Source organism: Amblyomma maculatum, chromosome 11 (assembly GCF_055883805.1).
Source record: "Amblyomma maculatum isolate TAMU_Amacu chromosome 11, ASM5588380v1, whole genome shotgun sequence".
In the NCBI taxonomy this organism is placed as follows: Eukaryota; Metazoa; Arthropoda; class Arachnida; order Ixodida; family Ixodidae; genus Amblyomma; species Amblyomma maculatum.
In genome coordinates this window covers 53,126,455-53,141,575 of record NC_139354.1, presented here as the reverse complement: position 1 = coordinate 53,141,575, position 15,121 = coordinate 53,126,455, and the positions used below count along the sequence as shown (strand labels likewise).

Sequence of the window (15,121 nt, the reverse complement as noted above, 5' to 3'; positions counted from 1 at the left end):
ATTAAGCGAAGTGATCCAAATAATTTAGAACGCGACATGCGATTATCCCAATATTGTACAGTGCACGGATAATCGATCAAAATTCACCTAAGTATTCAACTCGCGTTCTTAACTGCATGGGAAGAGCACCCGAGCGAGACAGCTTTTCAGCTCCTGCAGTGGATTAAATATAAAAGTAAAGATAACCGCACATCAGTAGAGTACGTCCGAATTAATTCACGGTCGGTCCAATGCATACGCGTATGGTGATCTATCAGTTCAGCCACAGCAATGATAATGCAATAAATAAATAATATATAAATGACAATACGAGTGCCTTAGCTCATTCACTGGACTGAATGCACTCTTTTATATGAGTGGCGAAGTTTCAAAAAAAAAAAAAAAGAATAAAATCTGTTCCAGCGATGAACGAATACACTAAAAAAAAAAAAAATTATGGGGACTAATTTGCGCACGGTTTCTTTTGCGTCAGTATAAGTCGCTGTGCTGGAAGCCTAATCCGGATAATGTCGGTGCACACGCTTATGCAATATAGACCTGTCTTACGCCACGCCTACATTAATGACAAAAGGGATAATAGATACTGCTGGAAACACTCGTGCGAATTCCGCGCTAGTGGTATTGAGCGCAACAATACGCGCCCATGAGAAGCTTTGTGCTCTTCTTTTAAAGACTCGTTCTCGAATATATCGAATTACTGCTTCCATCGAACTCCTAAAATGTCCCATCGAAGTTTCCATGCAAAAGTGTTGCAGCGTTGTTCCCGTTTATCGAATTCCCGTTCAGCGGGCATTCGATATATAATAAGAAAAAGGCTGTGACGCTAGAACCGCGTGAAGATGCTAATGTTGTGTCCGCTTGAAATTGCCATTATCGTGACAGCTGTTCTGCGGTGAAGCCAATGTTATGTGCACCGGTGTTCTTGTGGTGAATGAAGCCTTAGCTGAGCTATTGCGCCTGCAGATACCAGTGCATTTCTTATGACCTCCGATATTTTTTTCCTAAAACTCTGTCACTGCAGCTTTGATGGGAGCCCCAACTCCGAAACGGCGACGCACGAGCAGCGCAAACTCCGACGCTCCGTACGTTCGCTCCAGTCAAGGTGCTAGAACCGCGACACCGGTTTATCCCTGCCACATGTATTTGTGCGCTCACACGCAGTCGCTGAGCTTTAGCTTAGTGGGATGTGAAGGTACGTTCAGCGTGCTCTGTTTAAAAGCAAAAGTTTTTCCTACTCCCCTCGTAGCCAATTCACCGTGTGCGCGTGTTTAACCCTGAACCGAGGAGAAGCCGCGTGGCAGTTAAAAATAAAGACGAAGAGCCGCCTTGGCCCGTGCTAGCGCGCTCGCGCATGGGCTCGGGCAAATGCTTCCCTAAGTGGCAAAGGCCAGGCAGCTGATTGCATTCTTCTTTGATAACGCCACAGCAGTTATGACGTCACTCAACCGCCGAAACCACTGCCTATTAAGAAAGTTGAACAAGCTCCAGCAGTTTCGCTTCTTCTCCGAGGAGAGTCCCAAAGGAGTGCATATATAATTGGTTCGCAGGAAGGGAAAGGCGCAGTATCTGTGACACTCTGTGGACACCTGAACCGCGTCGTAAGGGAAGGGAGGAGGAAGGTGGCAGTGAAAGTGGAAAGAGAGAAAGAGGGGAACCGTAGTGGAGGGCTACTGAGTAATTTCGACCACCTGGGGATCTTTAACGTGCGCTGACATCGCACAGCACACGGACGCCACTTCGTTTCGCCTCCATCGAAATGCAGCCGAAGTGGTTGGGTTCGAACCCGGGTACTCCGGCGCAGTAGTCGGGCATCTTGCCACTGCACCACCCCGGAGGGGCCAACAAACCGTTTTCTCCAAGGGAAGATAAAAGAGAGCCGTAGGAAAGGGGGGGGGGGGGGAGTTGTTGACGCAATGAGGGTTTTAGGCCGCCCGGATAAACTTAACCAAATCAAGGGGTTAAATATTAGCATCTATGCGGACGATATCAACCTCTGGATTAACCAGGGAACGATGCGAGTACGGAGGAAGCCTGCAGGCAGCGACCGATATCATTGTCGATTACGCGGCTGAAAGCGGACTTTCGCGCTCTCCGCGAAAATCGGAGCTGTTCGTATATAACAAAGTACCTCCACTGCAAGAATAGCGGGGAGCTTCATATTCAGGTAGAGGGCAAACTGGTGCCAAAAGTAGATCAAATTAGGATTCTGGGGATGGTCATCCAATATCACGGCCATAGCGGGGAGGTCCGAGGCATTGCGAGTCTCCCAGTTAAGAGAGACTAAGCACTACCGAGACGGGCAGGGCGATCCTTGCAAAAGTAGAACTCAACCCAGACAGAGGAATTACGAAAAAAAGTCACAATTAGAAAGCAGGGACGCCTTGGTAGTTCCCCTTTCCCTAGAAACATGTATCCAGAATTTATTGTAGAAAGAAGGGCCAAACGAGCCGTAGCTCCAGAGCAACTGTTCAAGAAAATGGGAGCGAAGGAAGTAGTCTATTTTCATGCGGCAAGTGGCAGAACAGGTGCGTCGGTGCCTCGGTAGTCGAAGGCCGAGGGGAGCCGCGATCCGCGGCAGTCATCAGAGGCCGCGACGTAGAGACTGCGGAGGAAGTTGCGATAGCGCTATAGCTTGCGTAGGAACGGAAACCAAGTTCATAATTAGCGACAGCAATACTACCATCCAAAATTTTGGAAAGGGAGGCTATCGCCGGTGGCAGCCAAAATCCTCACCCAAAGAACGCTAAATAGGAAAATTCTTAATTTGGACACCCGCTCACGCTGCTGTCGCTGGTAACTATAGGCGGCTCACGAGCTAGCCCTAGCTCTTTACTTCCGTGTGACCGCCGTGCCCCGCGAACACTGGGCATACGACGAGCGTCTGCAAAATTACGGGGAAATCATCGACCATTATAATATGGGACGTACACTGGTACCACCCGCCAGATGGTAACCTAAATAATAGAGAAGCTGTCACGTGGAGGCGGCTACAAACTAATACCTTCACGAACCCCGTCTGGGCGTTTCACGAGCCAGACCTTAGGGACAATGATCAGTGCAGGCACTGTGTGGCAAGAGGGACCCTCGACCACATAATTTTGGATTGCCCACAATTTCCAGGGATAAGACAAAATAGAACAAGTAGAGAAGCCTGTGATACCCTGGTGCGAAGCGCGGACACTGCGATCCAGCACCGCACCGTCCATCTGGCGGAAGAGGCCGCAATAATGCAACGGCTACCCACCATGCAGCCTCTAATCCGCGGGCGCACGACTACCCATCTTCACCGGCACGCGTGGGGGGGGGGGGGGGGGGGGGGCGGAGAAGAGGACGCCCATTTCCGAAGGAAATAAAAGTTGTGTAACCAAGAAACTAACGCTATTGTTGGAATCAGTCATGTAATCGAGCTGAATCTCATTAAATGTTGTATTTGTTCGATAGTCAGTCGTGTCAACATGAGCAACAATAGCAAACACAACGGATCACAACAGCTCTCGACAGTTTAACGGCAGTAGAGCCTATTGGTAGTCTCGTGAACTGTCTGTGTCTCAGAGGTTGCGAAGACAACATGCCAAATCCGATCATCCAGTGGATATGTAGCTCGCCGAGAGGATGCCACACAAAAACGGAGAGAGGCGGGTCGAGTGAAACCTGCCGCCGCTTCCTCTGCTTAGATTTAGTAAACCTTTGCTTAATATTTCAGAACGCAACGCTTTGGCGTCCGTTCCTGGGTTTCGTGTTGTCGTCGCCGTTGTCCCTCGTAACCAACTCCACTTTCATATCCCACCTTCCTTCCTTCGCTTACAGCACGATTAAGGTGTCCACAGAAACAAGTGTGATAGATACTCCGCCTTTCAATTCCTGTGAAACAATTACGAAAGGCACGCTTCAGAGCTCAAGTGGAATAATTCACGAATTATGCGAGCGCCCACACCGAACTGCAGAGTAACATTTGCAGTAACCGAGAATTCACACACTCACAGAGAAAAGCCTCATATTTTGATGTAGTTTGCGTAATTACAGCTAGTTCACCAATGATAAAAAAAGAAAAAAAATAGAGCACTGCACTACATGGGAGTAACGCGAAAACACGGATGCTGCTGTTGGTTGCTTCTAGTAGCTTAATTCACTTCTTGTTTGCCCATTTAAATGGACCTTATACGCCTTATACGCATAATCCGACATACCGTATGGCTGCGCACCGACTACTGCAAGGGGCCGAGCCACAGCCCCATTTATTCTCCTAGCGTGACGTCACAAACAGCGAGCACCCTCTCTCGGCTGAGACACAGCGCCGTGTTAGACACCCTAGCCGTGTATCGACTCGCCGCCACCATCCGATGGCGTCTCTCGGTCTTTCGTGACGTCACATGGCCACGTGAAAATCGTGTGACGTCACCGCTGTGGCTCCTGTAAGGATTCACCGCCACCATCCGATGGCGCGAGCTGGGGCCCCATGGAGGAAGGAAACAACTTAGGAGAGGCCCTTGCCATTCCCAATGCATTGAAGAGAGTGTGGCTGAAGTGACGTCAAAATTTAGGGTTAGCCAAGTCGGGCCATTAGCAACGGCGACGCGTTGCTGTGAAAACTCGGGCCGCTAGCAACAGCGTTGCTAAGGGCCCTAGGTACGTGAGCGTCGCGGAGAAAGGGTAAAGGAGGAGGAGAGACGCGCCGGCTTCAGAAAAATGACGTCAGGGCCTCTCCTAAGCTTTCCTTCCTCCATGTGGGGCCCCGTCTCTCGGTCCGGCGTGACGTCACACGGTCACGTGAAATGTCATGTATGGAGGCGCCACTGCACGCCAAAGGCTCGAAGTGCTAGCAGTAAAAGAACAAAATTTTCGCTTAAAAAAACGTCTCGAATGGCATCATTTCAGCATTAAGCTCTTTGGCGCCCGTTTCTGAGTTCCGCGTCGTCCAGAGGTCTGCAAAGTTAATATCGTCAGTATAGGCGGCCAAGGCTGCGCTGCCGACCCGGCACCTCGCGCAATCTGACAGTGCGCCCATTTAGGTGAAGCACCCCTTGCAAGGGCACGGCACGCAGTTCGATATATCGAATGTACCGCTGAAACGGAGTTCTGTAAAGACAAGTACCACGTGGGGTTTTCATGGGAATATTCTGAGAGTTCGATATGGAGCAGTAGCTCTATATATCCAGGATGTACTGCTATTGTCTTTTTGATTATGTAGTTTCGATTTGAAATTACCGAAGGCTCTGCCGATCACAAGCGATTGTGACGTCAAAAAAAGCTGCAATCTATTTGTTGCTTTGTAGTTTCAGTTCTCGCGCAACCCGGAATGACAGCGACTGGGTAATATCTATTATGCAACAGTTTTTGTGTGACTCATCGCATACTGGCGACATTGGAACCATCGTTGGGAAACTACAAACTACAGTTGCTTAGCAGAAATTTATTTATGAACAATTTACTGAACATAGGCAAATATAACGCGGTGATCTGTGTTACTAATGCCTCACGCGTACTTCCAAAGCAAAACATATTAACAAAAATCTGGTCTCTATCCATTTTAAACGCATTCCTTCCATTTTCTCTGCCCTCGATTCTTTTTGTTAGCTAATAAGAAGGAAATCGTGCATTCGTATTTTAATTTGGCTCATCTGTTCTGCCGATTTGTTTCAGAAACGGAGACCAGAAGCCAAGGAAAGCGAATCAAGGACACGCAGGTACAATTGTTTTCTGCAGACAGGCTCTATTATTTGTTGCTCTGTTTTTAATTTATGGTGGGTCAACTCCTGCAATTAGAGCGGTGGCACGTTTCCGCCAGCCGCCTGTTTTTCTTGCCGTATGCAAACTGAAAATAATTTGGCCTGAAATACTGCTGTGGCCTGAAATGACCCTAAACAATAGGCCCATGGTCATGTTCTAATTCAACAAACGTGGAGATGTGACCTGTGTGGTTGTTCAAGTGAGAATTAAAACCTTTGCGCTGACATCCCAATTCACGCATAATTTCAACCGATTGTAATTGTGACTACTCACAACTGATTAGGGCAACACTGCGCTGTTCTTGGCCGCCTCTGTCCGCTGAGTGATTCGCCTTTTGGACGTCGCTTGCTTCCGGTCACGTAACAGTAATGATAACGTTGAACTACGTCATAGGTGCTTTTCCTCAGTGTAGCTTTTATTCCTTTTCTTTTTCTTCTCGTTAGCAGGGTTGTTAGGGGCGGGTTGTGGTGGTGAAAACATTTTACTGTAAGAAAATGGTAGGAGACAAACCTCCCTTCCTTACATGGCAGGTAGATTCGGTGTTCGAGACGGCGTTCAAGTGTTCGAGACTGGTGGCGGAGAATGCAGTCTGCGGCGTCATTGGATTCTCGCGGTTAACTTCCTTCCCTATCCTCTCCCATTGCTTCGGCGAAGGAGCTCAGTGCGAGCTTATCCTCAGCAATTAATGCGCGAGTTAATGCGCTTGTAAAATGTCTGGCGCCCCCTTCCCGTTTGTGGAGGCATAAAGGGCACACAAAGGTGAAGAGAAAGGAACACTCCAAACCGCAAGTCTCCCTCGCGTCCATTCGGGCCTTGTAATTGGAGTACGGCTCCCGACTTTCAGAGAAGGATAACTCGAAGGGAACCATGGGAACGACTCCACCCTCCCTTTCTTTCATCGAAAGAAAGGAAAACAACTTGAATAATGTACGCAGCGAATATGAGAAAACTACGTATTCTTTACGTAGCCACTCGTCACGACTGCTGTCACGTGAAAAGAAGTGAACGGCGTCCAAAAGGCGAGAACCGTCTGCTGACGTCATCTGCAGGCACCTTCTATTTTGGTGTGCCCAAGTACATAGTTGTCTAGCCATAGTGACACGGGCAAGTCGGGACTTTGTTAGGCGCTGGTGCAGCATCTTTTTTTTTTTTTTTGGAAGTCAGTATGCAATAATTGAAGGGGAAAGAAGTAGCATGATCAGGACTAGAAGCGAAACCCGGCTATGGCGGCTGGGTTCGAGCCCGGGTACTCCGGTTAAACACCGAGCGGGATTTTTGTCTTCCGCTTCTTGTATTCCTTGGCGTTGTTTACTGCGATGTATATCTATTATCGTTATTATTATTATTATTAGGCAGGTTTGGCTAAGAGCTCTAGCTCAGGCCAGAAAAAGAAGGCCGCTGCTCGACAGTGTCAGTCATGGGCGCCGCCTCCTATCAATGGGCGCCACGCAAAGGCAGAGAAAAGAGGACCCTCCGAGGGTGACTGCGACGTTGAGCCAGGTGAGTTGGTTTTCCAGTCCTTGCAAGTTTGAATGACTATAGGGTTCATATTTCCACTGAGTCCACTTATTTGAACTCCGAGTGTTCCTGAAAATTTCCAAGAACAATGTGCGTCTCTTAACCGGCAGCCATCTTTTAACCAAGGTTCATGGACTGACATTTGATTAAATAACTGGTGGTTAATGGGTTCTTCATCGTAGCTTTGTCTTTCTTTTCCCTTACATTTATTGCGTTAACGTCTTGTGGCTCTTCTTGCCTTTCCATTTTTCGGACTGAACACTTTTGGTTGTGGGTAAAGCAAGACAATTCCTACTTTGTAGTGAACACGAAAGGGACTGAAGCCTTACTTGTGCAGCTTTTCCTCATGCGTACATTAATGTTATAGCAGGAAACGCTCATGAATTTACACTGTTTAAAAAATCGTGATCATTACGCCCCCCTGGCATGCCGTAACACCTGAAGTTCCGGCTTCTTCGCTCTTAGGAAATGGTACAATCAAGGATTACGACAAGCGCTACCCGAAGCGTGCCGTGAATAAAGTCAACTACGCGGAGGACGGAGAAGACTGCGGCCAGGGTTCGTCCGGCCAGCCCTCTTGTAAGTGGGCGGCCAGAAAGCAATGACCCAGAAAAACAAATAGCTGGCTCTAAACCAACCGGGAGCAATCCCAACAATTTAATGCGGGCTGCTTTGGAAATTAAGGGAACAGTGATGAAAAAGATTGGCAGCGATTTAATTGTGGTTGAACTAAGAAGAGTTTTAGCTCGGTTATCAATGGTTTTTGCGATGTTCAGCGTTCATTTTGGATTCTACTCCTCGAGACCTGTCAAGGATGTGTGACATGACTTTGAAGCATGGAGTTTTCAATTTGAATGGCAATTATATGACAGTAATTATTTTGATCCGCATTTGCTTTTGCCCGATCCTATTCTATATAGTCTGCCAACGATATATGATTTTCATCTAGCGATGACCAGAAGAGATGATGAGAGAATGATGACCAGTGATTAGTAGAGTGGTAAGATAGCCATGTGGTCATGTGCCACCATAGCATATCACACCAGTAAATTAACTTATTGCTGACCTTGAAAGTCATTGTGACGGACGGAATAAGTTTTCACCTTTTGCACTGAATAGAGCTATCATTCTAGAGGTGTAAAACTCTGTGGACTTGGCACTAATGAAATTACTGCAGTTTAATTACATTTCAGCAATTTGTAAAGTTATGAATTACGTTTTCGGTGAGGTAATTTATTATTCTCATAAATCACTTTTTGGCAATAAATTCGCAGAAAAAGTCATAGTTTCCTTTTGAAATAACTTTTACAGGACACTGCTTGTACTAAAGTTCGGCACTGCTATTACAATATACAACACTATAGAGTGCCGCGAAAGCGGGAACTACGTGCAGCTAGTCTAGGCTAGCGTAACGAATCGGCAAAAAAAAAGAGACAAAATTGAGCAGAACTGTGCGTTTGAGACCTCCTGCACCCTCCGTAGCCGGGCAAAATAGTGCAGCTATCCGACGGGTAGTTGCAACCATTCTCCAAGCAGCAGGATGTAAGACGCCAAGGGGCTACCGAAGAGACGGATAGTGCAAAGCGTGCCGGAGTTCGAAACTACTTGGGAGAGCGCAGAGGCACTCCCTGTGGCGCCTGTTAGGGCACACATGCCTGGCTACACTCGTCACCACTGGGTGAGAGAAGTGGCGGTTAAGGGAGACAAACAGATGAGTCTATGGCGTGAGCATTACTGAGCGCAAGATGGCGAGGTCCATTCTTGGGACCACGGATGCAATTTAAATAACCTATAGCTTCTTCGGGGCTTTCAAACGGCGGAGACATCTCCGGGCCAGAGACACGCAGGGTTCGCCGCTTATTTCACGGGGTCTCGACCATGCATGTTTTTTGTTGTTTTGTTGTCATTGTCTTAATTTTTATTGGCGTGCTGTAGGAAAAAAGGGGGAAATAGTTGTCTGGCACAGGATCATGGCAAAGAGACGAAAGTGTGCGTTGCATCTGGAAAGCTGTTTTGTTTACTAGATTTAATTAGTTTATGCATAAGTGAAACGAAGAAAGTGATTTAATTACTCAGTAAATGTCACTGTAATGTAATTTCATTACATTTAGGAGCAGTAATTAGTGTTGTAATATAATTACAATTCTTCGATTTGCAGCAAGGTAATTAGTAAAATAATTTAATTCTATTTCAAAAGTAATTTTGCCATGCATGAACTTTGGGATGTATGGCTTTGCAGACCAACACTGAAATTTAATAGGCAGTATAGTGATAAAGATATATGTTGCAACAGCCTTACTTTGGTACAGCTTTATTGGCGATACAAGCGCACAGTTCTATAAGCGCAGTTTCCGCCTAAATACTGGTGAAATGGTTTTTTGTTTTTGTTGGGAGGGGAAATATAAGATATTGAAGCAAAAAAAAAAAAAAAAGGCACTACGAATCGCTTCAACGGCCAGATACTAACTGCATTAGGCAGAAAACCAATCACTCCGTTATTGATGCTCGATGCTCTTCTGTGCCGCAAACTATGCTTACCCCAATTTCTTGCGATCAAATGCAGCTTCGTCTGGGACGTCTTCCAGCGGGTCCCGCTACCCCAGGCGCCAAAGAAAAGAGGTGAACTACATGGAACGCGAAGAGGACACCGACGATGAATACCTGTGTGAGCTGTCTACAAGTACCGGATTATAATTTCCAACACAATACAGGAAATGTGCACTTGATGTAAATGCCTCAACATGATCCCCGCACAGTATTGCTCCGTTAGAAAAGATGTCCGTTTTAAAGATTTTTCAACCTACCAAGAAGAAGCCAAAAAAATCAAAAACTGATTTTGTTTGTTGCGGGCAGTCCTTCAGCGCAGTAAGACATAGGCCATTGTTACAAATTTTTGTTGTTTTTTGATATCATAATTGCAGGACGGCTAGTCCACTGTGTCGTTGTAAACAGTCTGGAGTGGTGGACTTTATTATTTGTATCGCTTTCCCTACAAAGCGGCCACCAGGAGTCCAAAGCACTTTTAATGCCTGATGCACAGAAGGAGCTCTGTGAAGATTGGATGTCTGCAGTGTGATTACCTGACTGAGCTTGGATACTGACCTCTTGCAGATCGTCTTTGCTTCATTGAGTCAGCTCGAATTTTATGCAAAGTGTCTGCACGCTCAGGGACTTTTCAAAAGCTCGACGCGAATACTCCGTTTGCAGTTTGTGACGACTGCGAGATCGACTACCCCGGAGACTGTCCCGTGCATGGCCCGTTAACCTATGTCAAGGATACGGAGGTAAGTGCAAACATGCCTGATTGGAAGCGCTGCGCATCTGCGGTTACTAGCTGTCCTAAGCAGCCATATGCCCATACCGCCTCCAGTACCTGCTGTTCCTTCTATGGGTGATGAACATTAATTTTTTGGACATTGTCGTTTAGATCTACTGTTAGACAATACCTCTCTTGGTCATTATTCCTCGCTCTTTTGAAATTCGCCTCCTTATTTACCTAGCAAGGCATGCTTTAAAGAATCTCGATTACTCGGGTATTCATGTACTCACGTATATCGCTGACTGTATGTTCCCTGTCCAGGTCTCTGAATACTGCCTGGAAGATAGCGATAAATAGCTGTGAAGAGATCGTGTCTCCTTGCCAAACACCATCCATAAGAGGATTTTGTTAGTTTGCATATGGAAAAGTATGTTTGCTGTGCAGCCTCTGCAGATATCTTCCGCTGTCATCTATGGCTCATCGATATAGTCGTTCTGCAATGCCTGCATGGCTGATGAGGTTTGGTTTTTCTCTGGATTCATTCTGCGCATTTGTCGATGAAGCGATCGACGCAAAGGATAACACGAAACAGATTTTTCATAAGACGACGCATCTTATGTGTGTATTTTGTTCCTTCTAAGTGTCTTGACACTAGAGAATGTGAAAGGTTACTGTAAAGGTAAGTTTTACAGTCCCATTGAATAAGATAAAAGGTGATTTCACAGTGTTTATACATTCGCCGAGTGCGCTGACAACCTACCTCTCGTTGTATTTTGCTTGATCAAACAGGTAATTGAAAGAGCCGTCTTCTCGTTCCAAACGTGTGTAGTGCATTTGTGAAGGTTCTCGACGTTCTCATTTTATAATATCATGGCTTTAGTGAGCTGCACAAGTATATATACAGATATTATCCTCGAACCTTTAGTAGAACTGCGTTCACTATAATAAGCTAGTTACTTGAACTCTTAAATTTAAAGTTATATTCAAGTGCGTGCGCCGTATTCTGTTTGATCGTATTCTACTAATTTTTTATCTTCCATAGAATATGTCGCTTTAGGACGTTAAACCTGAGATTCATGCTCATACTGCTTAGGGCAGAGTAACTTCTAGTGCGGTACTTAATTGTTTTATGAAAACATTGTGAGTACCAGGGAAATAACGCGGCGTCACGGCACTCAAGGATAAAACTACGATAGTCGCGGAAATGACATTAGCGTCCTTGCGACGTTTATTCACTTTCCATAATCGACGCTGAAAGATTCATTTGTTTAAGTTTTCTCAGGTGAAAATAGAGAAGGAAAGTTCGGTCTACTTCCCAAGTCAGCTACGGCATCTTCGGCAATATCGCCCGCAGTGGTTCTGTGGAACCACACTGGGGGTAACTGGTAGCAGATAAGTTTTTATTTTCTGCATGAAGAGGTGTTCGGACTTAAATGCGGGTTAATTGGATCTGACCGCGGACTCCCTCCATGCGACTTATGAATACACTCATGTACGAAATATAGCACGTGCTGAAGGGCCACTGAAAAACCTATAAGTACAAAAATATGTCGTAATCTGGTCGCTTTCAAGCATCGATTGCTCAACGAGCGGTTGGTTGGTTGGTTGGTTGGTTGGTTGGGAAAGGCGCAGTATCTATCACACTTGCTCTGTGGACACCTGAACCGCGCCTAAACATTCTTTCCGAAGACTTATTAATACAGGAGTTACAGCCATCAGAAGAATACTGTGTCATGATCCGTTTATCTTCAGTCTCCGAAGAGTTTTTTCCTGTCTGGTTATGTGGCCTCCGCAAGCGAAATTCGCCCTCCTCTTAGCTGGAATAAGCGTGCATTCATGGCATCACCTTGGTGGATATTTTTCTAGCATTTTGTTTGTCGAGCATTTACAAGATGGAGGATGGGGGCAAAGGACAAGCAAGCGACGTCTTGTTCAAAAGCGGTGAAAAGAACGGTTACACGATTGCACGAATTCCGCACAGCACGCAGAACAGTCACTGTACATGGACTAGGACAAGAAAATAAAAGCATTTTTTTTTTGTGGTTGTATGAGTGCACAAAAACGAAAGATAGAAAGCGCGCAGCGAGCCAGTGACACAATTACACCTTCGCCCGTAAGTCACAGAGACAGGCCAATGGATGTCATTTCCTTTATATGGCTTCGCGGCTTAGTAGACCGCGTCACAGCTTGTTCGAATATCACGACTGCCGTTTGAAACATAGGGTGGCGAAAATATTTTTTAGGCTGCACAAGGGACATATAACCCATATACTATGGTGAAGCAGACCAAAAGTAAAAAGAAAATAAACTGACTATGCCCATGCCCCTAAGTATACCGGGCTTTGTACAAGGGACAGGAGCTATGCTTGAATCATGCTGTAAGGCATTAGTCCTTACAAGCACTAGGTGGGGGTCCCAAGTTCGGAACCCCAATGGCAATGGCTGCCGCCAGGGCACGCCCGAATAAGGCTTGTTGGGCCTGTAAATCGTGCCAGCTTACCAGGGTCGCTTCCCAGCTCCTCCAGGGTTGGGTTGGGGATGGAGGAAAGAGCCAAACCCTCGTGAGCAGGGGCCCATATCAGGTAACGGATTGCGGGGTCTATATCCCGTATGCAATTCAGGTAGATTCGATAAGCTAGAAAGGGAGTCCATTCTTGTTTGACGTTCCGATATGCCTCTCGAGAGTCGGTGATTATGTATTTTGAATCGGAATGTGAGATCACGAGTGCATTCGCGACCTCTTCTGCTTGTGTTGCACAGTGGGCTCTAAAGGTGAGGCCGTTAACTGTATTGCTGTTGTGAACTACCGCGGCCGTATACCATCCCCCGTGGGGAGGGCTGGAAGTGTTCACGTAGTATACACCTGTTCTGTTGCCATAATGTCGAGCTAGGGCTTCCGCTCGTGCTAGGCGCCGACCATTATGATCTTTGTGTGACTCGTTGGCTGGAAGAGGTCGAACAAAGAAGGCGCGTCTCCATAGTTCCGGGATGCGAGACCTACCTTCTTTTAGAAGGGTGGCTAGTCGAGCAAGAAGGTGCGACAAGCGTCTGTATTGGTTTGTAAGGTGGGCCTCCCGGAGTTCCCGGAAAGTATATCCACAATCCAAAGGGCCATAAGACAGCTGTTTAAAGTAGTGATGGGGAGATGTAGGGCACACTTAACAACTTTGCGAAGGATGACCTCAAGGGCATCCTCCTCTTGTTTCCGTAGGTGGAGATAAGGAGTCGAATAGAGAATTCGACTGGTCACGAAGGCATTTGCCAGCCTCAGGTCGTGTTTACTTCCTAATCCTCCACATTGTTTTTTTGGAAACCCGGCGGGCCATCTCCCAGCTTACAGAGTTCGGCCAATATGGTGTCTGGCCGCCTGTGTTCGTGGATGTAGAAATCGAGTACCCGTATCTCATCAGCTTCACGTATAGGACCACTTTCAAGAGAGAGAGAGAGAGAGAGAGAGAGAGAGAGATTTGAGTTCTGCACTTGTGATAGGGGTAGATGCGCGGTACACCCAAAGCGGATGACCCCAACATTGCTCATGCAACTAAAGGCGATGCTGTCACCAGCGCTACCACTTTTCCGTGACGTCATGGGCTCACGCTGCTTCATACAGGGCGGCTTTTTTTTTATCACTATCTCCCCATTTTATTTAGCAGATCTCCAGTTACATGACTCTCGCCATCTGATTCTTCCTGACTGCTCTACTGTATTACTTCAGTCCAGTTTAGTCGTTCAGTCGTGTCCGACTCTTCATGACCCTATGGACCATGTCACGCCACGCTTTCCGGTCGACTGGCCATAGGGTTTTCTTGGCAGGAAATACTGGAGTGGGTTGCCATTACCTTCTCCAGTGAATCACATTTTGTCAGAACTCTCTGCCGTGACCTGTCTATCTTGGGTGGCCCTACACAGCAGAGCTCACGACTTCATCGAGTTTCGCAAGCCCCTCCGCCACGACAAGGCAGTGATCCATGAAGGGGATCACTGCCCCCTTACTTACCCTCTCATTATTGTCCTGATTACTTCGACTACTGAATACATCAGTAGAACTTCTAGCTATACTCTCGAATGTGCGGTGAGATTGCTTGCCTTGTCTCTTAGCGCCTACATCTAATTTCCACCTGTCCAAAGTTACCTCTTAACAGTGGTGTGTAACTTCAGTAAGCGCCTTCGAGTTGGAGCTGTGAACTACAGCAATTCTTCTTCAGTCCATTTAGCGCCTGTTTCATTTTCAGCGTGAAGACTTGGTTCATAGTTGCCATCGCTACTGATAAGGTGTGCTTTTCATCCCGCTTGTTGACTGACATTCTTACACGCTGCAGCATTCGAGCGTGAATCTCCAGTTCCAGTACATGAGACGAGTATTCAGTATACATTGCCACTGCTGTACGAAACTCATCCTGAACCTGCCACACCGCTCGCAGGTTGACGCTGGGGACCCGCTGCGCGCCAACAAGACGATCCCGCATGGTCTGTCCATCCGCCGATCTGGCATCAAAGGGGCCCAGTACGGGGTGTACACTCTTAAGCCACTCCCCAAGAGAATCTACTTCGGCCCCTATGAGGGCGTCAAGGTGCAGGACACCGGAGGTGGAAACGGCTACACCTGGCAGGTGCGTC

General features: G+C 46.9%; 1 protein-coding gene across 1 annotated transcript in view; it reads left to right on the top strand.

Annotated features, from left to right (window-relative positions):
- The window catches only part of LOC146173815 (histone-lysine N-methyltransferase PRDM9-like), a 36,838-nt gene that overhangs the window by 1,332 nt on the left and 20,385 nt on the right, over positions 1-15,121 (top strand). Inside the window, exons 3-6 of the mRNA XM_084585278.1 lie at positions 7,711-7,824; positions 9,809-9,910; positions 10,453-10,529; positions 14,926-15,114. Coding sequence (XP_084441404.1) covers positions 7,711-7,824; positions 9,809-9,910; positions 10,453-10,529; positions 14,926-15,114 — 482 coding nt within the window. The remainder of the gene's footprint in view (positions 1-7,710; positions 7,825-9,808; positions 9,911-10,452; positions 10,530-14,925; positions 15,115-15,121) is intronic.